This window comes from Ursus maritimus, unplaced genomic scaffold (assembly GCF_017311325.1).
Source record: "Ursus maritimus isolate PB19 unplaced genomic scaffold, ASM1731132v1 scaffold_5, whole genome shotgun sequence".
Lineage (NCBI taxonomy): Eukaryota > Metazoa > Chordata > Mammalia > Carnivora > Ursidae > Ursus > Ursus maritimus.
The window spans coordinates 77401062-77425214 of record NW_024426663.1 but is presented as its reverse complement, the minus strand read 5'-3'; the positions used below and the strand labels follow the sequence as shown (position 1 = coordinate 77425214).

General features: G+C 52.0%; 1 protein-coding gene across 1 annotated transcript in view; it reads left to right on the top strand.

Moving 5' to 3' along the window:
• The window catches only part of ADAMTS2 (ADAM metallopeptidase with thrombospondin type 1 motif 2), a 223772-nt gene that overhangs the window by 157258 nt on the left and 42361 nt on the right, over window positions 1-24153 (top strand). The window contains exons 6-10 of the mRNA XM_040622615.1: window positions 11332-11488; window positions 18944-19049; window positions 20059-20202; window positions 20620-20752; window positions 21979-22092. Of these exons, the coding sequence (XP_040478549.1) occupies window positions 11332-11488; window positions 18944-19049; window positions 20059-20202; window positions 20620-20752; window positions 21979-22092 (654 nt within the window). The remainder of the gene's footprint in view (window positions 1-11331; window positions 11489-18943; window positions 19050-20058; window positions 20203-20619; window positions 20753-21978; window positions 22093-24153) is intronic.

Genomic DNA, 24153 nt, shown 5'->3' with positions numbered 1-24153 from the left:
CAAGCATGAAAAACACTTGCAATATGGCAAAGATATCCTAATCTGTGAAGAGCTCTTACAAATCATAGGAGAAAGAGAATTGGCGGTGGATGTCACGGTACACAGAAGAAAAAAACAAATGGCCAAAAATAAAGGAGGAAATATTTAATTGTACTGTGAATAAATAAAACAGTTTACCATTTTTAAAGCATCAGCGTGTTAAGATTAGAAAGAGGGATATAACTGCTGGTTTGGGTTGGATGAAGCAAGACAATTTTCCAATATGACTATACATGCGCACATATTTCTAGAAGGAAATGTGACAGTACTCACCACTGCCCTCATTCATTCCTTTCTGTGACTCTATCTCAAAACAGTTGTCAGAGCTGTGGACAAAGGTTTAGGAAGAAGACAAAGGCCATGGCCTTATTTCTAATGTAAACAACGGGAGAAAATCTGAACTGTCCACTCATAGGGGTCTAATTAAATAAATTCTAATACGTCTATGTGGTAGAAATCCCATTTCCAAAGCATCCTAGAGAGCACTGGGGAATGGTTACAGCCTAAAGTTAACTTGTTTGCTTTTTGAAAAAAAGGAGCCTAACTTACAGTAAGATCTTAGTTTTGTGTATAAGTATCTGTACAGAAGGGACTGGAAGGAATACATCAAAGGTAACTAATACCTCTCTCTGGGTGGTAGGCCATGGATTTTTATTTTCCTCTTTGCACTTTACTGAATTTTCTTAACATGTCACAATAAGCATGTTTCCTTTAAAATAGTGCATTTTTAATTATGCAAAACTGGTTTACGTTTTTTTACGTTTTTTTAAAAAAGCATTTAAAACTGGTAGAGTCCAAGTAATCCCGTTTAACTGAATGCATCCGGTAGGGTCTTGAGTAGCATGCCACAGGGCTCTGACATGTCCAACATTTTATTCCTGATTTGAAGGAGGACATAGGAGGGACGTTCTGCTTTCACTTGGCACCTCCTCTCTGTGGTGGCTTGGGGGCAGGTGGGGAAGGGTCTGTGTCCTTCTGCCCTCAGGGTCACTGTCTTCCCTTTCCTGTGGTTGGGCCCAGGAACCCTGCCACCTGCATGCTTAGGGGACCTCTGAACAAGCCATCTGGGCTGGAATGCAGGCTGCCACAGGTGAGCAGCCTTACCTGCAGGTGAGGCCAAATCACCTCATAGCCAAGGCCAGTCTGGCCCTGCCTCTTATGTGCTGCCTTGTGGGAAGGGGTTCTTCCTTGCCACGGCCATGTGAGACACCCCCCAAGTCTCCCGTAGGCAGAGTGGGGAGTAAGGGGAGTGGGCATGGACCCCATTGTCAGGCTGCAGCTTGCTCTTCCCAGGGACATATGGGGAGGTGGGCAGGCTGTGGGGCTGCCTGGAGGCCACGACTGGCAGCTCACCTGGGCAGTAGGACAGCCTCAGTGAGACCAGGACCAGTACAGTGGAAACCAAGAGGGGCACAAGGGGACCAATGCCCCTCCCAACCCCCCCCCCGACTTCATGCTGCGAAGGAGTTTAGGGATTAGAAGGGAGAATCTGGAGTGGGATGCGTGCTTTCAGAGCTAAATTCAGAGAGCACCCACTGTGCCCCAGCCAAGGGCTCAGTAGACTGGCCTCAGACCTCTGTGGATGACATCAGAGGAGTCAGGATAGAGAACACAGCAGAATGTGGGGGATTGCCCATCCTCAGTCCCCTCGGCCTGGCCCTCTCTGGCCCCTGGGGACCCAGCTGGGCAGACCAGTCTCCTATAAGCAAAGCTCACCCCACGCTCTGCCCACCTTGCCCTGCCCCACCCTGCCTGTCCCCTGGAAGCCCGTGGGCCCAGGTCAGGCCCATGAAGCTGTGGTGGAGGTCTTTTGGAGAGGCCGGCTCCTATCGTGTGCCCTGGGAGATTCCAGAAAATTACGGGCCTGACTGATGCTCAGTGCTCCTTCAGCTTCCATGGTGTGGCTCTCAGTTTCCTGAGGGAGGACACGCTGCAGCAGGGCAGGCAGGGAGATAGTACAGTTAGGAGGACACGGCTGGCCAACCACAGGGGAGCTGGCGCTGCACAGGTACCCTGACATGAAGGGACTGGGGGGAGGCCCCAGCTGCTGGTCCAGTGTTGCTGGAGCAGGGTGTTCGGCCCTGGGCACAGGGCATTAGGAACCCAGGGACCGTGCGGTGTGCCTGGCTGTGGGCTCTGGGTGATTGAAGTGAGCACAGTCATGGCCACAGGACTCAGGAGCAGCAGCTACGGGAAAGTAGGGCCTGTCCCACTGACCTGGAGCAGTCGGCAACACAGGAAAGTGACCATCCTTGAAGAGCAGCCGTAGGACCGAGGTCGCTGAACCAGACACACGGAACGCCTCAGCCCCGAAGGTCCATCACTGACCGATACTCCTGGAAAATATGTTTAAAAGGAATTATTAGAGAAGGAAAATGTGACAAAACCAAGATCTACAAAAATACCAGGCCAGACTTTTTATTATTAAATTCCATTCACATAAAATCAGACCATCAGATTGCTAGAAGTTTCTCGTTTCAGTGTTTATCGCGTTGGGGACGGTTAACAGGGTGTGTCCGCCGGTCGCAGACCCCGCTCTGCACAGCCACCGGGGGTGAGGCCCTGTTCGGAGGTCTCTGCGGGGCGTCGTGGGAGCAGGAGGAGCAGGTCAATCCGGGGCCCTGCGTGCTCTCCAGACCCAGCGTGAGCTCCCCGTGAAGTCACAAGTGAAACAATATCGTTTCAGAGTTTCCTTTGAGGGGAGCATCTTGAAGGAAATCCAGCAGGGGTGGCCCCGGATGGAGTGGCCGGGCCGATGACCACCCACCCTCGGGGTCTGAGGAACAAGTAGCCCAGCATTTGTGTCGGAGGGAATGAGGTCTCCTCATTCAGGGAGCAACTGGGCAGGGCTTCTAGACTGGGGGTCTGCAGATGGGGTTTGGCTCATCTGCAGGTGTGTTCCGGTGAGCTGCTCTTCAGGGAACTCCTACTTCCTGGCAAGGAGGGAGAACCCCATCCCTGCACGGGTTTAAGCATCAGGCAAGCCAAGATGAGTGTAGCCGGGACCCCTGTGAGGAGAGGGGACTGAGCGGCGCCCCCCAAGATCTGGGGTTCTCAGCTGGGGCAATGACGCCAAGACAGACTCGGGGCAGAAAGTGGCCCACGTATTCGGATCCTGTCATTCATTCCAAACTGTGATGGGAATAGACCAGCTCCCCCGAGCCTGTCCCCAGACCCCACGACGCTCCAGAGGGGATAAAATCAGGAGTATTTACACGAGTGACATGTTGTTTGTCTTCCAGCTTATGAGAAGCCTCTGAGTTATCTCAAGTTTTTCCTAAAACAACATTTTTCTCCATTTCTTAAAAAAAAAAAAAAGAGAGACAGAAGAAAAGAGATTATCTTATTTTATACAATATGCCATCAGCCAGGGAGCAGAACATCAGCAACACTTGAGGGTTGCATAGCAACTGGCTTTTCAATTGATTTTTTTGAGAAGGCACCAAAGCTACTGAACTGTTCTCATTTTAAATATTTCCTAGGATGATGGAAATCAAAGCAAATGGAAATCAGAGACTTGGGGACAATCAGAGAAGAACATAAGATATCTGGTCATGAAAGACCCAAGTCAAGACCAAGTGTGGAGCGCTCGTACGAATTTTTCAGCATTGGAGGGGAAAGGTCTAAGAAATTCTGGCTGTGCATGCCTTAGTGGGAAGCAAGAGAAGAGAGTGCAGGGGACGAGGGTTCTGTGTCCCAGGGCCTAGTGCCACCGTCTCTCTTACTGTGCGTCCTTGGCCAGTGCTCACCTGTGCTGGACCTCAGCTGCCCTATCGGTATGAGGGGATTTGGAGTACCTCAGGGACAGTTCCCAGTCTCCCCACAGTCTGGGTCCCATGCCCCAACTTAATGGTAGTTGGCCCCTGTCATCCCGGCCTACCTCCCGAGCCAGACTTCCCAGGGTCCAGAGAAGCGCGAGGATTCGCAGGGGCTGGGCCCTGTCCCTCAGAGGCTGCCATGGCTAAGCCTGGGAAGGTTCGTGCTGAGAATCCCATGCTGGCAGCTTGGCTTTCTCTGGAAATAGCTTCCCAGCCTCTGCGAAAATGTCTGGAGCGTGCCTTCATGGGGTGGGAGTCCCAAGCAGAGAAAGAAGGGGCTCGCCTTCTGGCCTCAGGCCTGTTTCCCGTCCGAGATGTCCGTCATGATGACCTCTGAGCTCACTTCATTCGCACAGAGCAGCCACGGGGCAGGCGCATGAGGATGCTGGCTCCAGGAGGCGGGTGGCCTGTGGGGGTCACACCGTGGGAGCTACTTTGCTCTGAGGAGGCTGCAGTGCTATTAGTCCACTGGGTGGGGCGTGCAAGCCCCAGGCTCCTTCCCCTTGCTCCCCTTGGCTGCTTCCCCACGGAGGCTGACTTTGCTGTCCCCCCAGGAGGATGCCAGTGGCATCCAGCAGCAGAGACTGGGGTGCTGCTGAACCCCCTACTTTGCACATGACAGCATCCCCAACAGGAGTACCTGGCCCCCAGTGTCAGCAGTGCCAAGGTCAGGAAGCATGCTCTGCTCGCCTGAAGCCAGCGGGCCTGTGCTTTTGCAGGTCTGGGCTCTGGGCACGCTGCCCGGGGCAGTTGAGCCGGCTTCGGTGGGTTGAAGCCCGATCTCCTGGAACATGAGCTGCAGGCAGCCCCTGAAGGTGGGCCGGCTCTGCAAGGGCCTGGCATCAAGCCTGCATCTTTATCATCATTGCCACCGCAGCGCCGGTACAGGGAACATTTGTAGGTGCTGACCGTCACTGACAGAAGCCCCTGTGCTCCTGGCTCCGTACTGTGGTTGCAACCATTCTGCAGGTGGGGAGCTCAGTGCAGTGAGGTAACTTGTTCCAGAGCACACGCGGAGGAGAGATGAGCAGGTCTCCAACCGTGGGACTCTCATACTGCCCAGGTGAGCCCCCCCGTCACCTGCCCTGGCGAGCTGCTGGACAGGTTTGGGGTCTGTGGGGCTCCCCGACCCGGTCTGCACCAGTATAGCTGCCCCAGGGCTGCATGCTATTCCAGGCTGCTAGACCAGCCTCCAGGCTACTGGTCCTTGACAGAAGGAGGGAAGAACATAAGTAATTCAGTTCATTCAAGGGCAAACAATGGAAATGTCAGAGAGCAGTGATTGGAACACAGCTTCTGAACAGGTCTTAATTGGCGTATGTAGGGTGGGACCCCAGAGATTGTCTCTAGCCTCCAAAGTCCCCTTTGCCCTGTGCCTGCCTGGGCTTAGAGCAGCAGCCTAGCATGGGGTGTCCTCGCAGCCGGCGACCCTGCGCTGCCGTGCTTGTGGCAGCAGCGCCACCTGGTGGCCACCTCGGGGCCCCACCCTTGCTTTCCCGTCCCTCTGGCCCTGGGAATAGAACATTTCGGGCTGCAGCGTGGCTTCCAGACCCACCTCCACCGCGGTGTAGCAGTGAGACTTGGGGCTGTTTACTTCAGTTGTCCCCGATGCGGTTCCTCCTCTGGATAATAACAGCACCTATATCTTAGGGCAATTGTACAGTTTAAATTAGGGGCTACCTATAAACCTGGAGCTACCCACCCAGCCCCCAGGGTGCAGAAATGCCCCTTCCATGGTGAACACAGCATGACCACCACTGTACTGCAATTCATTCTGTGCAGCTGGGGCCCACGGCTCCCCCCGGGGGGAGGAGTGTCCCATCTGCGAGGTCCTTGCCGGTGCTGTGGCCACCCACTTGCTGGGCTCACGCATGGTCCCCATCCCTGCACAGGTGGGAACAGGTGAGTTGTACAAACAGGTTTTCCTAGAGAAACCCGTGTAGAGGCGAGCAGGCAGCCAAGAGACAGGTGCCTTGAGGGCTGGGAGGAACGCAGGTGATCCAAGCGAGCTGGCAACTCTCACAGTCTCTGGCACTTTGGAAGGAGATCCAGATGGGAGAAATAGAGATTTCCTCGTCTCCCTCAAGAGCTGTGGTCCATGGCAAAGATAGGGCAGGGTCCATGGGGCCCCAGAGAGTGGGGCCCATCAGAGGGCTGTGTGGATGTGGCTGGGTGGCAGAGATGGGGGTGGGGTTGGAGCAGGAGGAACCGTCAGAGTCCAAGTGACCCACGTGGGCTGGCCCAGACCCCTCTCCTGGGCTCTCCTCTCTCCTCTGCTTGGATATCTCTGTCTGCCAGGAGTCCTCCAAAGCTCCAGAAACCTGTGGGAGGGCCAGGTGGCTCTCAGGAAGTGGGAGGAGCAGGTGGAGGAAAGGCTAAATCTGGGGTGCAGGAGGCAGAGGCTCATGGGAGGTTGTTTTGGGGGGTTTTCTCCAGGAAAAAGCCTGCTTCAACCTGTTCAGTCCTTTTGAGCCTCTGCGGTTCCAGGCCAGCCCTTGTCAGGGGTGGGCAGAGCACTTGGACTTATCCCCCAGGAGCTGTACCCGGATAAACGGGAGAGTGCTCCAAAGCAAAACTGCCAAGCTCTTACCAAGCAAGCAAGCCAGGCAGAAGACAATCCCTTGACGGTGTCCCCAAGAGCTGCGGACCCCACACTTCCCTTGCAAGCTCGCACTCCTCTCCTCACACATCCCGTGTAGGCCCCCTTGCCACCTTCCACCAAAGCCAGAAGCCCCCTCCTCCCCCACCTACCAGCCCCACACCTCCCCTGCTCATCTTCTGTCACGGTGTGATCCGGACTCTGCTAATAGGGCACCAGCAATGCTCCTGTTCCACACTGTCCCCCTCCCGTTTCCCCTCCCCCCTCAATGACCCAGAGGCCCAGTGCCTGCTACGGAGCACAGGTCACTATCAGCTCTCAGTCTGGGCCCTTCGTATCCACACTGTCCTGAATGCTCCAGACCCAGCAAGGATGAGGATCCTGGTCCTAGGTTCCTTTGTGCTCATCTTAGATGGGCCAGAACCCTGAGAAAGTTGAGACATAGGCAGAGAGAGAGGATATACAAGCAGCTCTGCCTCTTGGATGCCCGAAAGCTGACATCACCCTCCTCCTCCCTCTCTCAGAGTCCCATCTGGGCCACTCGCTCCCAGAGCCCAGCACACAGCCAGCGTTCTCTGAGATCTGCCTCCCAAGAACCACTCCATCCTGGTGCAGCCCTTTGCAGCCCCTCTCTCCACCCCTCTCCCCCCGGGGAGTGTCCTCAGAACCCAAAAATTGAGAGGGGGTCCCAGACAATCTCTGCTCGAGACCCTGCAGCCCAAGCCCCCATGGGACCCGAGAATGCACGTGGCAGGCTGCCTTCTTGAAATGGGCAAAGAAACAAGGCGAGAACAAAACGCAAATCAATATTTCAATAAATTATCCTGCCGCAGCGGCAAAATTACTCGGGCTGCCAGAGGGGCTGGGCGGCTGGGCTGAACCATAGGAATCTCTGGGAGGAAGGAGGCGCTCGCTGGTGTCGGGGCCAGCTGAGAAGGGCATGTTTCCGGGGCTGTCTGCCTGAGGACCTTTATTCTGGGGTTCTCAACCCGGTGACCGGGGGCAAGTGTTTTGTTTTGTCCACATAACTGACTTTAAGTGGGGTCAACATTTATTAGGAGATGGGCTTAGTTTAGAAGCTCCGGATTCAAAGATTGGCCCCAGAAATCCCATCTGGGAATTTGGGGGGTCCCCGTTTCTGCATACCTACAGTAACGGGGTGCTGGGTACTGTCACCCTGACAACTGTGTAGGGGCTCCTGGCTTTGCTACTGTGCTTGCTTACCACTGATCGACCCCTACTTTCTTTACCATGGTGGGGAAATATTTCTGTGTACGCTTATCCCTTCTCAACAGGCAACACAAAAGATAGATCTGTTTTTCTTACAGCCAACCTGCCTCACTGAGTTACATCACCTGCCTGGCCCCGTCAGCACTTGGAGGTCCAACACCCTTCCAGCACTTCCCACAAGCCCACCTCCTGAGCGCTCTGGCCTCTCTCTCTTCCCCTCCTGCTCGCTCTCAGCCTCTTTCAGCCTGGTTCCTGCCTTTGGTTCTGTCCCTAACCGCGTGGTCCTTTTCCTGCCCTCTGGCTCTGAAACGGGTGTGTCTTTCTGGCCAGACTTTGGACTCCTCAAAGATGTGGCCAGAGCTCTTCTCCCACTGGGGTGGGGTGCACCAGCTGGACCCCAGAGACCAGCCACTGCCCTTGACTGGGGTTCCCGTGGTTCCCCCAAGGAAGAAGAGCATTGCTCAAGACTCTCAGTAGCGAGTGACAATAACACGAGTCAGATTGACTTTCACGGGAGAGGCTGCCAGACACACACAAATGAGACGCATCTCTGCGACAGGCAGCCTCTAGGAGGGCCCCTGGTAACCCCTGGTGATCATGCCGTGGCATAGTCCCCTCCCCTTGAGTGTGGGCAGGACCGAGATTCCCGTCTAAATAGACTATGGTTCCTGTCTTGGATGCGCACTGTCTTGCCGTTTCTGGGGTCGCTGTTGCTGGAGGAAGCAGGCTGTGGTAGGTGACTGCTCTGGGTGCGGCAGGAACCCTTGGTTCAGCAGCCATGCGAGCAAGCGTGGGAGCTGGTCCTCCCCCAGGGGAGCCTTCAGATGAGACCTCAGCCCTAGCCTCAGCTTGCCAGCAATCTCAGGAGAGACCCTGAGCCAGAGTACCCAGCTAAGTCGCTTTTGGATTCCTGACCCGCAGAAATAGTGAGATAATAAATGTTTGGAGTTTTTCAGGCCATGCATTTTTGGAATCACCTGTTATGTAGTGACATAAAGAACAGATCCACAGCAGGCTGGCCTCAGGCCTGGGTGAGCCGGGTGGTCATGTGAGGACACTGGGAATTGACCCTTCTCCAGCCTGGGCCCTGCTCTCTCTGTGTCAGCTTCTTCCTCAGGTGGGGTCTCCTCCCATGGTGGTGGTGGTGGGGTGCCAGCAGCTCCAGACTCACGGTCTCACACCTTTCCAGCTCCCTGGCCCACTTTGGTTATGTGCTCACTCCAAGCCATCACTGTGCCAGAAAGATGTGGTGCTGGGATCAGCCAGGCCTTGAGCCCTCCTGCCGCGGAGCCTGGGGTCGGACCCAGGTGGACAGAGGGGATGTTTTAGCGAAGGGGGCCTGGGCTGCTGTTGTCAGACAAGTCGAGGCACAAGTAACTGCAGCCCACCAGGGCCTTGGAGGGAGCCAGACTAGAATTAGCCCAACACGAGGAACCCTAAGGACCCCGAGGGCAGGCCAGCCCATCATGGGCAATAACCTCCTGACACGTGGGCGGTAGACACGGCCCCGGAGGAAACAGCCTCTGCCGTGGGAGGCAGCCCAGCAAGGCTGCTGAGTGGGGAGGTCGCACTCCAGTGGGGGCTCTGTGGCTGTCCTAGATCGAGCGCTCAGTAGCAGCCTGGCGATCTCTCTCTGACTGGGGCTTGCCCTGGCAATCTTAAGCTCAGTGGGTACGAGCACAGGCCCCAAATTCTAGCCCCAAATCACATCTGCCCATGAGAGTCTTTCCCTTCTCCTTCTACCCAAAGCTCGTTCCCTAGGAAGGGGATCCTCTCACCTGATTCCTTCTTCAGAGCTGTGACCTCTCGAGGTTTTCTGGAGGCAGCTACTGCCTGGCAGGGACTCGGGCTGACCTGCAGGTGCCTGGCTTAGATGGGACACAGATGCCACACTCCCTCTGCCTCTCCTGTGTCAGTCAGGGTGGGCAAAGTTGTGCTACGGCCTTGCGACAACAGACACTTATTTCCTGCTCCTGTTACGTGTTCCGTGTCTCTGTCGCTCAGGGCCTGGGTGACAGAGCAGCCACCATCTCGACATTGCTGATAGCGAGGAGAGATCTCTGCAGGGTCTCCTGTGGGCAGTTAAATACTCCGACCAGGAAGAGGCACAGGGCACTTTCTCTCACAGATCTCTGGCCAGAGGTAGTCACACTCTCTGCCTGGTCATGATTGGGGCAGTCCTGCACCTCCCTTTCCCTGCTGTGGCTTCTCCTGGGCTATCCATCTCTATGCCTGTGTCCAGCAGGTCCTGGTCACCACACCGCTCACCCCAGTCTGTGACTTCCTTCATTAGGACTCACTATGTCTCGTTATAACGAGCACTCTTATCTCCCAGGTGCTCTCTGCTTGGGACTTGGGAACTGGTGCGCCATCTTGTAAGTCATTCATTGACTTGGATAATGCATGAGAACATTGGCAGTGAGCGTCCTCTCTGGCCTTGAATCATTCTCCTGCTTCTGGAACAGCCTGGCTTACCAGCAATAGCCTATATCTACTCTTCGCTATTTATATACATGAAAAGGAATATGTGGCTATGCTTGATGGATGTATTTATGCCAGAGAAGAAAGAGAACACCTGCATATATGTCTACGAGGAAATGCATATCTCTCCTTTATGGACAGATGGGTCCTGAAAGAGAAGCACATGCTTGCGACTCTGCATGGAGGGAGCTTTTTGGTGGTGGGAGTCCGTAGTGAGAGAAGCATACACACTGCCTGGTGTGAGGACAGCTGAGAGAACTGGGAAGCATGCCTCATGGGGAGGCTTGCTTTGGGGACAATATGACGTATGTTTTGTTTGGGGAGGCAGTTTAGGGCAGGGCATTGAATGTAGACTGGCTTTAGGCTTCCCAGCTGTGTGGCTAAGGGCAAGTTACTTGACCTCTCTGAGCCTCATTATCCTGCCTCTCAGGGTGGTTGTGAGATCTTACTGAGAGAGGGAACACCAACGCCATGGTGCAGAGCGGGCTGCCGTGCTGCCCATCCCGCAGGCAGCCCTGGCTCTCGGGTACGCGTCATGATACAAATGGGATGTGGGGCTTCCAGTGGCTTCCTATCCGTGGTTCCTGAGGGAATTATCGCCGTGCCCCTGTTCTGTATGTGGCTCCTTTGCTATATCTGGTGCAGTTTTTCTCCTCCATGCCGTAAGACCTTCAAACAGGGGGGCAACATAGGGCTCCCGTCCCCTTCCCTGGGCTTGCACACCACATTGGGAGTTCCATCTCCCCTGCCCTGGACCCTGCCAGAACTGTGAGCTCTTCAGCATGAGATCCGTGTTGCATTTGCCTCCTGTCCAGGGTCGCCCAGAATAAGAGCCTGATAGACCACTGCAGGGGACCCTGGAAGTGGGCTGGGCAGGGTGGACTGTGGGAGGCCTTGGATGGCCTCAGAGCTTGGCTTCTATGTCTCACGTGAGAAGCGGGCAGTGGTTTTGTGGAGAAACTCACTCAGGTGAGTTGTGGGGAGCCTTCCCTCCACTCAGAAGAGTGGAGCCAAGTGGGAGGTGGGTCCTGAGGGAGACTGGACTCAGCACCACCTGGACCAGTGCCCCAGCAGAGGGGTTCTCTGAGCACTACAGCCTGCTCAGCTCCCATCACGTCCACCAGATGCTAACCTCTCGCTTCCGTCTCTCCCGCCCCCCTGCAGTCCATGAGCCTCATTGAGATCGGGAACCCCTCTCAGAGCCTGGAGAATGTCTGCCGCTGGGCTTACCTCCAGCAGAAGCCGGACACAGGTCACGACGAGTACCACGATCACGCCATCTTCCTCACGCGGCAAGACTTCGGGCCTTCGGGCATGCAAGGTGAGCCTAAGCTCCGCACGGGCACAGAAAGGAGGGAGGCTGGGCATGAGCCACTGGCCCTTGCAAGTGTCCCCAGCAGCCTTGGTCCAGGCTGGGAAGGGCGTCAGGGCAAAGAGAGGCTGTGGCCGCCTTAGCCAGTGAGGGGCTGCATAAGTGCTGGTGACCTCCTGGCTCATGGAAAACCACCAGGGCCTCTGCCATTTCCCCCAGGAAACTGCATCCCGCAGGGGGACAGCAAAGGTCAAAGGTGGTGAAATGGGTGGTGAAATGTGTAGAGCGTGGGGCTGGCAGCCCAAAGACCAGGCAGGATCCAAGGCGGAGTTGCTTGCTTCCCCTCATTTTTAAAAAACAAATTGGAATAAGTTTTCCATCTTTAGAAGTTAAAGGATTTCACTTAAAAATTCAAACTATATAAAACTGACAGATCTAAAAGGAGAAATTGACAAGGCCTACAATTATAATTGAAGATTTTAACATATTCTTAGTAACTGATAGAACAACAGATGAGAACATTGGTAAGGATACAGAAGACTTGAATGAAGAAACGACCTAATGAATTATAGAATACTACGCCGAACGACTGAGGAATACCCGCTCTTGATGAGTGCAGCACTAAGCCATATCAAAACAGACTACGCGGGGCCATGGGGAAATCTCAGCAGAATACAGAAGATTGAAACCACACACGGGAAAAGAAAGATAACTCGGAAAATTATGACTGCTTGAAAATTAAACAGTATGGTCATCAGTAATCTGTGGTTCAAGGAAGTAACAGTAGAGATGAGAATATATTTTTAAATAAAATGATAATGACAACATGACATATCAACACTTGTGGATGTAGCTAACTTAATGATTAAATTATATCTATAACCTTATCAACTTACCAACCAACCACATCAACCAAAAGGGCTGAAGAGTCAATCATAGAAACATCTATCTCAAGAAATTCAAAAAAGAACAGCTAACTAAACTCAACAAAAGTAGAAGGAAGGAAGTTATAAATATAAGAGCAGGATTGTTGAAATGGATAACAACTGTAAAGAAAATCAGTAAAACCAAAATTTGGTTCTTTGAAAAACACAAATTAGAACTGGAATGCCCCCTTGGGGCGCCTGGGTGGCACAGCGGTTGAGCGTCTGCCTTCGGCTCAGGGCGTGATCCCGGCGTTACAGGATCGAGCCCCACATCAGGCTCCTCCACTATGAGCCTGCTTCTTCCTCTCCCATTCCCCCTGCTTGTGTTCCCTCTCTCGCTGGCTGTCTCTATCTCTGTCAAATAAATAAATAAAATCTTTAAAAAAAAAAAAAAAGAACTGGAATGCCCCCAGCCATGCTAGTTTAAAAAAAGAAGAAAATATAGGTTTACTAAGATTAGGAATATAAAAGGGATATAATTACAAATCTTACTTTAAAAAGGGTAATAAGATAATGAGACGGTATTATGTTGATAAATTTGTTAATTTAGATGAAAGGTACAAATTCTTTGACAAAACATAAAATCTGAGAAAAAAAGGAAACGCTGAGTAGTCTCAGATCAACTAAAGATAATGAATTCATGATTAAAAGCCTTCCTTCAAAGTAAACTCCAGAACTTGATTGCTTCACCAGAGAATTTTTCCCAATCGTTAAGGAAGAATAGTATCAATCGTACACAAACTCTCACAGAATGAAAAGAAAAGGAACATTTTTCCAACTGATTTTATGACGCCTGCTAACATTAATACCAAAATCTGAGATGGACATTACAAAAACAAAATTATAGGCCAGTCTCTCCCATGAATATATATATATACGTATACATATACATATATATATATATACATACACACACACACACAAAATCTCAAACAAAGTATTAGCAAATCAAATCCAGCGCTCCGTATAAAAAGCACTATGTGACAATGAATTTGGGCTTATCCTAAGAATGTAAAGTTTAACATACGAAAATCAGTCACTGTAATTCACCAAATTAATAGAACAAAGGAGAAAAGCTTATAGAATCATCTCAATTGATCCAGAAAAAGTATTTGACAAAAATCAATATCCATTTATGATCAAACGTCTCATTGAGCTAGGAGTAGAAGAAAATGTTCTAAATGTAATAAAGGATACTTACCAGAAAAAAAAAGCTCTAATAAACATCATATATAATGGTGAAATGTTGAAAGGATTTCCTGTAGACCTGAGAATGGGTCAAGAATACTTGCTATTTGGGGCGCCTGGGTGGCACAGTGGTTAAGCGTCTGCCTTCGGCTCAGGGCGTGATCCCGGCGTTGTGGGATCGAGCCCCACATCAGGCTCCTCCACTATGAGCCTGCTTCTTCCTCTCCCACTCCCCCTGCTTGTGTTCCCTCTCTCGCTGGCTGTCTCTATCTCTGTCAAATAAATAAATAAAATCTTTAAAAAAAAAAAAAAGAATACTTGCTATCACCACTTCTATTCAACATTGTAGTGGAAGTCCCAGCCAGTGAAATAAGGCAAGAAAAAAATAAAAATATAAGGGTCAGAAAGGGAAGAAATCAATCTCTCATTTGAAAATAATATGCTGTGTACATAGAAAACCCAAAAAGTCTACAAATAAATCATTAGCATTATTGAGTAATTTCCTGGATATAATGTCAATATATAAAAATCAATTGAATTTCTGTATTCTAACAGCAAAAGATTAAAATCTGAAAACTAGTACCACTTAGAATAATAAAAGAATAAGAATAGCAAACACCTAGGAATAAGTTTAACAAAAGATGTCCAAGATCTGGACCCCCAGAACTGTAAAACACGCATACGGAAGTTATAAAAGATGACATCAGTGAAGTGGCCATGCCATGCTAATGGATGGGGAGACTCGCTGTTGTAAAGAAATCAGTTTTCTCCAAACTGACCTGCAGGAGAATGCAAGTGCACTCCCGACCAAGTTCAGATCCAGCAGAATAGTTGGCGATAGCGACAAGTTGATTCTAATGTCACCTAGAAATGCAGTGGGCCAAGAGCAGTCAAGAGCAATTGGAGAAGGGGAGCGAAGCATTCAGTGCTCCCGGAAATACAGTAGTTGAAGAGTGTATTTTGATGCAAGGGTTGACAAATGAATCATTAGGACAGAACAGAGAGTCTAGACTTGAACTTACGCACGGATGGACGCTTGATTTATTGTGAAGTGGAGGGGAAAGATGGTCTTTTCAACAAATGGTGTCAGGTCAGGCAAATATCCAAATTGGGGGGAAAATGAAGCTTGACACTCCTCCGATTTTTAATTTAATTTTTTTCATTGAGATATAATTGACATGTATCATTATATTAGTTTCAGGTGTACAGCAAAATGATAGGATATATGCATGTATTGTGAAATGACCACAACCATCTACTTAATATCCATCACCACACATTGTTATAAGATTTTTTCTTGTGATGAGAACTTTTAAGATCTACTCTCCTAGCAACTTTCAAATACACAATACGGTATTATGAACTACTGTTTTCATGCTGTACAGTACATCCTCAGATCTTATAGCCCGAGGTTTGTATCTTTTGACTCATTTTGCCTACCCCTACCCACTGCCTCTGTATCTATGAGTTTGGCTTTTATTTTTTATTTTTTGGATTCCACATACAAGTGAGATTACGGGTGTTGTCATTCTCTGCCTGACTTATTTCAATGAGCATAATACCTTCGAGGTCCGTTCATGTTGTTGTGAATGGTAGAATTTCCTTTTTATGGTTGAATAATATTCCTGTGTGTATATACACCACATCTTCTTTATCCATTCATCCCCTGATGGACATTTAGGTTGTTTCTATGTCTTGGCTATTGTAAATAATGCTGCAGTTAATGGGGGCTGTAGACAGCTTTTTGAGTTAGTGTTGTGTTTGCTTCAGATAAATACCCAGAAGTAGAATGGCTGCATCATAAGATAGTTCTGTTTTTACATTTTTCGAGGAACCTCCATACTGTTTTCCACAGTGGCTGCACCAATTTACATTCCCACCAACAATGTGCAAGGGTTCCCTTTCCCCCACATCCACACCAACGTTTGTTGTTTCTTAGTCTTTTTGATACTAGCCGTTCTAACTGGTGTGGAGTGATACCTCATTGTGTTTTTGATTTGCATTTCCCTGATGATGAGTGATGTTGAACATCTTTTCATGTGTCTGTTGGCCACCTGGATGTCTTCTTGAAAAAAATGTCTATTCAGGTCCTCCACCCATTTTTAAATTGGGTTGTTTATTTGTTTTTGCTATTGAGTTGTTTGAGTTCCTTGTATGTTTTGGATATTAACCCCTTATCAGATGTACAATTTGCAAATATTTTCTCTAATTTTGAGAGAGGATGTCCTGGTTGGAGGCAGCAAGAAGGGGCTGCTGCAGTGCTGATACAGTTCTATTTCTTAACGGGGGGGGGGGGGGGGTGTGGCTACACAGGTGTGATCCCTTTGTGATGATTCACTTGTTGTATCCTATGACTTGTGCATTTTTATGGATGTGTATCACACTTCAAAAGAAAGAGCTTTAAAAAACTATATAAAACATATATTCAGAAGAGTGGACCCATTTTACCCCATTCCCATTTTCTACAGATAGTCATTTTTATTGGTTTCTGGTTGATCATTCTAGTGATCCTTTTTATAAAAATAAGTAGACTTATATCGTGTACATGCTCATTACATCCATCACTTCCTTCCATGAATTTTTACACTTATTGCCCTGCATCTTCCTCCACTCTTTTGACCTTTAGCTTCTTTCTGCAGCCCAGTTGCTCATATCTGCATAATTAGGGGGACTTCCCGAGTGACCCTGACCAAAGACCAGATCAGTTTATGTTAACAAACATCTCTCTGGCCCTGCAGCTGCCCCCTTAGCCACACAGATTGGTGCCACAATAGGATTCAGGTGGGAGCACAGAGTGGGACTCCAGATCCCACCGAGCACAGAGTAAGGCTCCTGGTTGGTGTTGGTGCCTCTTCATTTGGAGGGGCTGCTAGCTCCCTGTCACAGCAGGAAGCCAGGTGATAGAGCGCTCTGTCGGCACTTTTGTCCAGGTGAGAGCTCAAGTGGGAGGTAGAACTGATCCATAGGGAGAGAAACCACCAAAACTTCTCTAGCAAGTGACCTCCTCCTCTGTTTCAGAGTATGAAAGCACAGCTAAGGATGGCAAGACATTTTTTTTCTTAAAAAACTTACACCACAAAAAAGTCAGACCAAGATGCAAAATAAAATCAGAGAACTGACTCTAGAGGAGACAGAGATAATTTAGAGACTGGGGAAGAACTTTTTAAAACTGTGAGAGTTCCCGGAATGTTTGAGAAAATACATTCCATAAACCCAGCACAGGTTGCTAGGAAGAATTAGAGAACAGCAAAGAATTTTTATGAAACTAAAGATATAATGGGTAAAATAGAAAATTCGGAAGCTGAAATAAAAAGTCAAGGGCAGTGGTGTCAGGATGGCTCAGTTGGTTAAGTGCCTGACTCTTAATTTCAGCTCAGGTCATGACCTCAGGGTTGTGAGTTTGAGCCCCACTTTGTACTCTGTGCTCAGTGTGGAGTCTGCTTGAGATTCTCTCTCTCCCTCTCCTTTTGCTCCTCCTGCGGCTTGTGCATGCTCTCTAAATCAATCAATCAATCAAAATAAAATCTTAAAAAAAAAGTCAAGGGCATCCAAAAAGATTAAAATAGGAGGACGAAGACATACGGGTTCAATCCAAGAGGTACAATATCTATCTAAAAAGATTTCCAGAAAGAAAGAGCAATAGCAAAATAAAATAAGCGGGAAGGGTTTAAAGAAGAACATAAAGACACTTTTGCAAACCTTCAGGCTGTAAAGACCCATGTAATATGCTAGGTAGTGTGAATAGGCACATGCAGGCTTTGCATACAACGAACAAAGAGAAGATCTCCAAGTCTGGCTCTGGGACATTGATTCTAGAACAATCGTCTTAAAATCTGCAGAGCAAAAAATAAGATACAGATTTTCCTGTTTATTACAAGGGGGGAAAGACAGTGGTTCGATTAAGATGCTTTTACAGACAAGTCTAACACCAAGCCCTCCTTCCTTTCTTCTCTACTCTTCCCCTCGAACAAATTGCCTTGGGACCTCCCCGTGGGGTCTGCAAGGAGTGAGGCTAGGTCAGCCTCCGAGGGTGGAGGCTCCTTGCTTGGTGGGCCTCTAGGTGGTGTCTTAGCAAAGGCCCCCCTCTGCACACACAACTCGGTGTGTACTTCTTTATCTTGTCCGGGGGCAAGTGGCTAGGCCCCATTCCCTGGTTTTCCTCAGTGGTAGGTGCGGTCTCAGGGTCATGCCCCCCTCCAGCCTCCCCCTCCTCACCCATGGGCATGCTGTCCTCTAAGCTTCCGTGTAGACATCTGAAGAACAACCGCACTCTGTGATCAGATTCAGCCCACCCAGGGGGATTCAGCTGTTCCACGGGCCGACCACCTGCAGGCCTTCTCGCCTCCCTGCTTGGGCTGTTCTTGCTCATTCCTCAGTCCTCCCCTTGGTCCCTGTGTGTCTCCATTCCCTGACTGCTTCTTTGGGCCACACAGCAAAATGTGCTGTGTCTCCTCACCATTACCTGTGAATTCAGTGGCTCTTTCTAAGCCACCTGAGTGGGGATGGGGCTGGGCAGGTGAGGGGGGTGTGTCCTTGGGCATCTTATGCCTGGGGGATGTGGCCTGCTGCAGCCAACCCTCCCCACTCCCGCCCCCCACCCTCTGCCTCTGGGGGCACCTTGCCTGGGTCTGGCTCCTTCCCCACAGACCCTTGGAAATGGGGAACCCTTCAGAAAGAATATGGCTCAGACTGTCCTCAGCCAGAGTGCAGGTTCACTGGCTGAGAGCTCCGACAGCCTTGTTGTCTGCAGCTGGTCTACTCCTCGGTCCTCTTGGCCAGTCCTGGCTACGTGACAGCAGGGCAGTGTGGCTTGCTGGCTCTCGTCCCTGAGCTCTGCCCTTGAGCAGCTTCGGGGGTCCACCCTCACTGCTCCCTGTGTGTGTACTATGGAAATGGGTCTAGCTGGGGTCTCACAGGACCCGGAGAAGCCACGGGGGACCCAGGGAAGACCCTCCTGAGGGGGAGTGGGCTCAAGGACCAGGGTTCCTACAGCAGTGGGAGGAGGTGTGGAAGGCAGGTGTTGTCCGGGGGACCAGAAGGTTACTCAGCAAAGTGGGAAGATGGGGGGGCAGGAAAGAGAACAGCAGGCAGGAAGCTGCCAAGGTGGCAGGGAGTCCTAGCACTTGAGACCCGTATCTGGGAAATGGACCCCGGCTGCAGTGTGGACAATGATGGGCAGGGCTGAGGCCGGCTGCCTGGGGTGCATGTCACCTGAGCTGTGCCAGCTGGAGGGGGGGCAGTTGGTTTGGCTCGTTTGCTCTGGGGATGTTGGGGGGCTTTGAGGAGGGCACCCCTGATTCAGGCCCAGCTCTGGGCCTGGGAGCTAGAGCTGCCCTTTGTCTCCTCCCAGGCTATGCTCCTGTCACTGGGATGTGCCACCCCGTCCGCAGCTGCACTCTGAACCACGAGGATGGCTTCTCCTCAGCATTCGTGGTGGCCCACGAGACCGGCCACGTGTAAGTGGCTTCGCTGTCCTTGTTGCTTGGGGAAGATCGAGTCTCTGTGCCCTGGGGGGGACATATCCTGTGTGAAAAGCACCTGGGGTGTAAAGTCCTGACCCCAGCACTGCACAGGGCAGGCCTGAGGTCCACGTTCTGCCAAGGGAACAAATCAAAGGGCCAAGAGGGTGCTGAGGGCCTTCCAGGCATTATGTCACTCAACCCCCCAGGCAGGGCGCCTCCTTACATTTTACACACCCATTTACACACCTTACCCCATTTTACACACTATTTTACACACCCCTGAGGGAGCCCTGCCTGGAATTAGAGAGCCGGAGACCGGGAAGCCACAGCTCCACCCAGGTGTGCAGCCCCCAGGCACCCCCTGAATTTGGGGACACTGGTAGTGCCACTGGGTGGGTGCAGGGACGTGAGCCCACACTGCTGAGTGTGTAGAAGCTCTGGCTACGGATGCCCACCCCCTCCCGTCTCTGCTGCCTGCTCATGAAACAGTGCCCCCTGGAGGGCAGGATGCCAAGGGGCGGCCTCTGGACACGTCTCCCGCTCGCCCCTGGCTTTAAGAATCTAGCTGGTGGATGATCGGTAGGGGAAGAAAGGGATAAAGAAAGGGGGGTAATCAGAAGGGGGAATGAAACATGAGAGACTATGGACTATGAGAAACAAACTGAGGGCCTCAGAGGGGAGGGGGGTGGGGGAATGGGATAGGCTGGTGATGGGTAGTAAGGAGGGCACGTATTGCATGGTGCACTTGGCGTTATACGCAACTCATGAATCATTGAACTTTACATCAGAAACCAGGGATGTACTGTATGGTGACTAACATAATATAATAAAAAATCATTAAAAAAAAAAAAAAGAATCTAGCTGGTGGAAAACCCGACTCAGCGCAGACCAGTGAAAGCTCCGGGGAGGCGCTGGGGGAGGCTGGGGCGGCCCCCCGGCTGCCAGGTCAGTGCGGCCAGGGGAGGGTCCAATGAGGCTGCCTTGCCCTCCCCCCCCCCCATAGGCTGGGCATGGAGCACGACGGGCAGGGCAACCGCTGTGGCGACGAGGTGCGGCTGGGCAGCATCATGGCGCCCCTGGTGCAGGCCGCCTTCCACCGCTTCCACTGGTCCCGCTGCAGCCAGCAGGAGCTGAGCCGCTACCTGCAGTGAGTACCACCACAGGACGACCCCGCAGCCCTGGGCTCAGCTCTAGGAGGATGGATGCCCCAACCCCCCATGTGCCTGGGTCTCACCTGAGGCCTCAGACTTCAGTCCTCCAGCCCAAGGTGCAGGGGAGGGAAGGGAGAGCCCTCAGGTCAGTGTGTGCGTGGTGGGGGAGGTCCCATTGTCAGGGGGCTCGGCCTTGAATGGAAAGTGGGCACAGCTGCTGCACCTTTGATGGGATGCCCCGGAGCTTACATCAAGGAAAAGAGATGCAGCAGGGAAACTGAGGCAGCACGGCTGAGGGCTGTAGTGTGCAGACAGGCCCCCCACCATGACTCCAGAAGGGGCTGCAGCTGCCTCATATGGTCTGGACGCTCCCCGCTGAAGGCTGCTTGTGGCACCCACGTGTCCCCTCACAGCTCCTATGACTGCCTGCGGGACGACCCCTTTGCCCACGACTGGCCAGCGCTGCCCCAGCTCCCGGGGCTGCACTACTCCATGAACGAGCAGTGCCGCTTCGACTTCGGCCTGGGCTACATGATGTGCACGGCGGTGAGTGTCCGAGCACCCCTGGGTGCTCCTGCCCCGTCTGGCTAGCTTCTTAGGAAGTGATGGGTGTTGGGGTGGTTCTTGAGGGCGCGGCGGAGCAGGCCTCCAGAGCGTCAGTCTCTCCCTCTGCATCCACTCACCTCACCCGCTCAGCACCCAGTGCCTACCTGGCCAGACCAGACATGGTCCTGGTGACAAGGGCTGTGACCACGGGATCCGCAAGGGATGGGGGGAGGGGTGCTGATGAGGCCCTTGTGTTGCCTGCAGTGTTTGGAGGGCGTTCCTGAGAAAGAAGTGAGGTGTAAAGGCTAGTGGGAGGAGAGGGCATTGCAGAAGGCAGGAATCACATGTGCAAAGGCCTAGAGGTGAGGGCACATAGCATACAGAGGCACAACCAGTTGTCCCTGGGGTCTGGCACCAGGGCAGAGCCAGCAGCAGGAACCCCACTCATCAGAACCAACCTGCTGATCCAAGGCAATGTGGCAAGAGCTTTAGTGTCCATTAGTGTCAGACCTAAAGCTCCTCTCAGCTGCAGGAAGGAAGCAAGCGAAGTACTCCCATTTTACATTTGAGGAAAACTGAGCATTTAGGTAACATGCCTAAGGCCACAGAGCTGCAAGTGGTGGGCTCAGGTATTGATGGAGGTGGTCTAAGCTCTTGCGTAGCTGCCTAAAGAATTTGGTGGGCTTGATTCTCATTGCAATGGGGAGCTCTAGAAATGGGAGTGGCATGGCCATGTCTGAGTTTCAGCTAGATCCCTGAGGGACATCCTGGAGGAAGGACAGTAAGCGGAAAGGCCAGAGAAGAGGTGACTGTGGTCCAGGGAACAGAGGCCAAGGCTGAAGCAAGAGAAGGACAGAGGGGAGGGCTTCAGGAGGTGGAGTCCTCAGCGGGCGGACAGTAGGTGCCCATGGGACCCTGCAGTGACAGCCCCTCCCAGCCACTCCTACCTGGGCCAGAGGGATGCCCACACAGCCTTCCCGCCAGGTACACTGGCTCCCAGCTGTCTGTGCAGGCTCCGAGACAGGTGACAGGAAGCAGCCACTGCATGCTGGAGGTTGTCACGGCCTCAGAATCACACAGGGCGCAGGGCACCGCACAGGCCTGTCCTGGGCAGCCAAGGTGTGCCTGCGTCCGCCCTGTCCAAGAGGACCCTGGGGGACAGGGCGGGCCCCCGGAGGGTTCCGGCAGTGGGAGGCAGCTGGGCGAGCTGCAGTGCTCTCTTCCAGTTCCGGACCTTCGACCCGTGCAAGCAGCTGTGGTGCAGCCACCCTGACAACCCCTACTTTTGCAAGACCAAGAAGGGGCCCCCCCTGGACGGGACCATGTGTGCACCAGGCAAGGTGAGTGGGAGCAGAGGGCAGGCAGTGTGGTATGCACAGATCTCCAGGGACAGGCACCGCAGCACGGGTGGGGGGGACCCCTGCTTCCTTTCTAAGAACTCTTCACAGGTGACACTCCAGAGTTTCTGCCCCCTCTACTTCCAACGCACTAGTTCTCGGTCGGAGCAAACCTGGTGTCCCACAGCTCCTCTCTGTGCTTCAAGCACCCCCTCGCCCCCCGCAACTTGGGAATCGCCTCCTCTGAGGAGCCGCCTTCTGTCCCCCCACAGACACTGTAGGTGACTGGTCACCTCACTTTAAGACCAGCACTGGGGTCTGTTGGCCACTGGGTCCCGAGGCTCAGCATCAGGCTTAGCCTCTCCATCCCTGTGGCCTCCGTGTGTGCCCCCTGGAGGGCACATTTGTGACTTGAGGCAGCTCCGTGGCTGCTCCCGGCACCTGCCAGCTACCCAGACCCACTTCCCACCCTCCAGAAACTTGACAAAAGACAGGCTTTTCTCACGGTGTCCTTTCAGCCAAAACTCTCGGCTTGATTCTCATAGGCTCAGATAAGGTCACGTGCCCTCTCTTCAGCCAGTCACCGGCTGGGGGCTGGCTTATGCAGATGAGCCTGGGTGACCGCCCAGCTCCACAGATCTGGCAGTGTGGGGCTCGGGAGTGGGGCGTGCACACCAGCGCATGGGCCGCAACATCAGGCCTAGAAAGGGCCGCAGATCATCTGTGCCTGAGATTCCTCCATGTAGGTCTTAAATTCTGACTAATTTTAATTCCTGGTACACCTTCTTAAAGTTACAGATCCCCAGGCTCACCCCTGTAGGTTTTGAAGTAAGGATTGGGAATTGCGTTGGTTTTGGTTTTGTCCTTGGTTTTTGTTTTTTAAATTATGGCAAAATTCACATGACCCAATATTTGCCATTTTAACCACGTTATACAGTTCAGCGGCTTTTTAGTACATTCGCAATGTCGTGCAGCCGTCATCATTATGTAGTAACAGAATTTCTTCATCACCCAAAAGGAGACCCCATTAAGCAGTGACTCCCCGTTCCTGTCCTTTCTCTAGCCCCTGGCAGCCACTAATCTGCATTCCACCTCTGTGGATTTGCCCATTCTGGAATCCCACAGAGGCAGAATCATACAGTATGTGGCCTTTTGTGTCTGTCTGCTTTCAGTGAACGTTTTTAAGTTTCATCCGTATTGTAGCACACATCAGTGTTTTGTTCCTTGTATGGCTGAATAAAATTCCACTGTAGGGCTAGGCCACAATTTGTTTATCTGTTCATCTGCGGGACATTTGGGTTGTTTCCACCTTTTGGCATTTGTGAATAATGCTGCTATGCACATCTGTGTACAGATTTTTGTTTGAAGATCTGGGAATTGGTATTTTTAGGGTGCACCCAGGTGATTGAGCTGTGCCCCCCGACTTCATGAACTGTTAGAAGTTGGAGGTGGGATGTGGTTGATAATATGCCAGGGACCTTGTGAAGCCAGAACTAACCATGTAGCCCTCCTCCCCACAGGAGCTCGGTGGAGGGAGCGGGGGCCTGGAAGCATTTGCCACAACGCCTGTGATGAGCTCAGTAAACACCGAGCTGGGGGCTGAGACTAGCTCAGCATAGCTTCCTACCCCACTGTGTCCTCACTTTCTGCTGTCCCACCCTTCACAGAGAGAAGACAGGTGGATCAGGGGCCCCCCCTGCACAGGCGTACCCGCCCAGAGTTGCAGGGCTGGCTTTTACCCCATAGGAACCCCAGCTGCTGGGAGAAGGTGGGCCAGGGAATGCCTGCACTTCCGATTGCCCCAGCAGGGGGGTCTGGTGAGGAAGGTGCACACGTGGCAGAAGTGCTTCTCCTCATAGAAACGACTGACCTGGTCATTGCCCTTCATTCATTTTGGTGGTGGGATCCTTTGTTCATTTAGCCCAGTAAAGACAATTACATTTTATTTGTTAAAAGACAGAGCTGTGCTGAAAGTGTTGGGGGCAGAGCTGGGACTGGGCTCAGCCTGCCTTGGTTCACCAGAGCACAGGGCGAAAACTGACCCACATCAGGAATTCTTGGTGT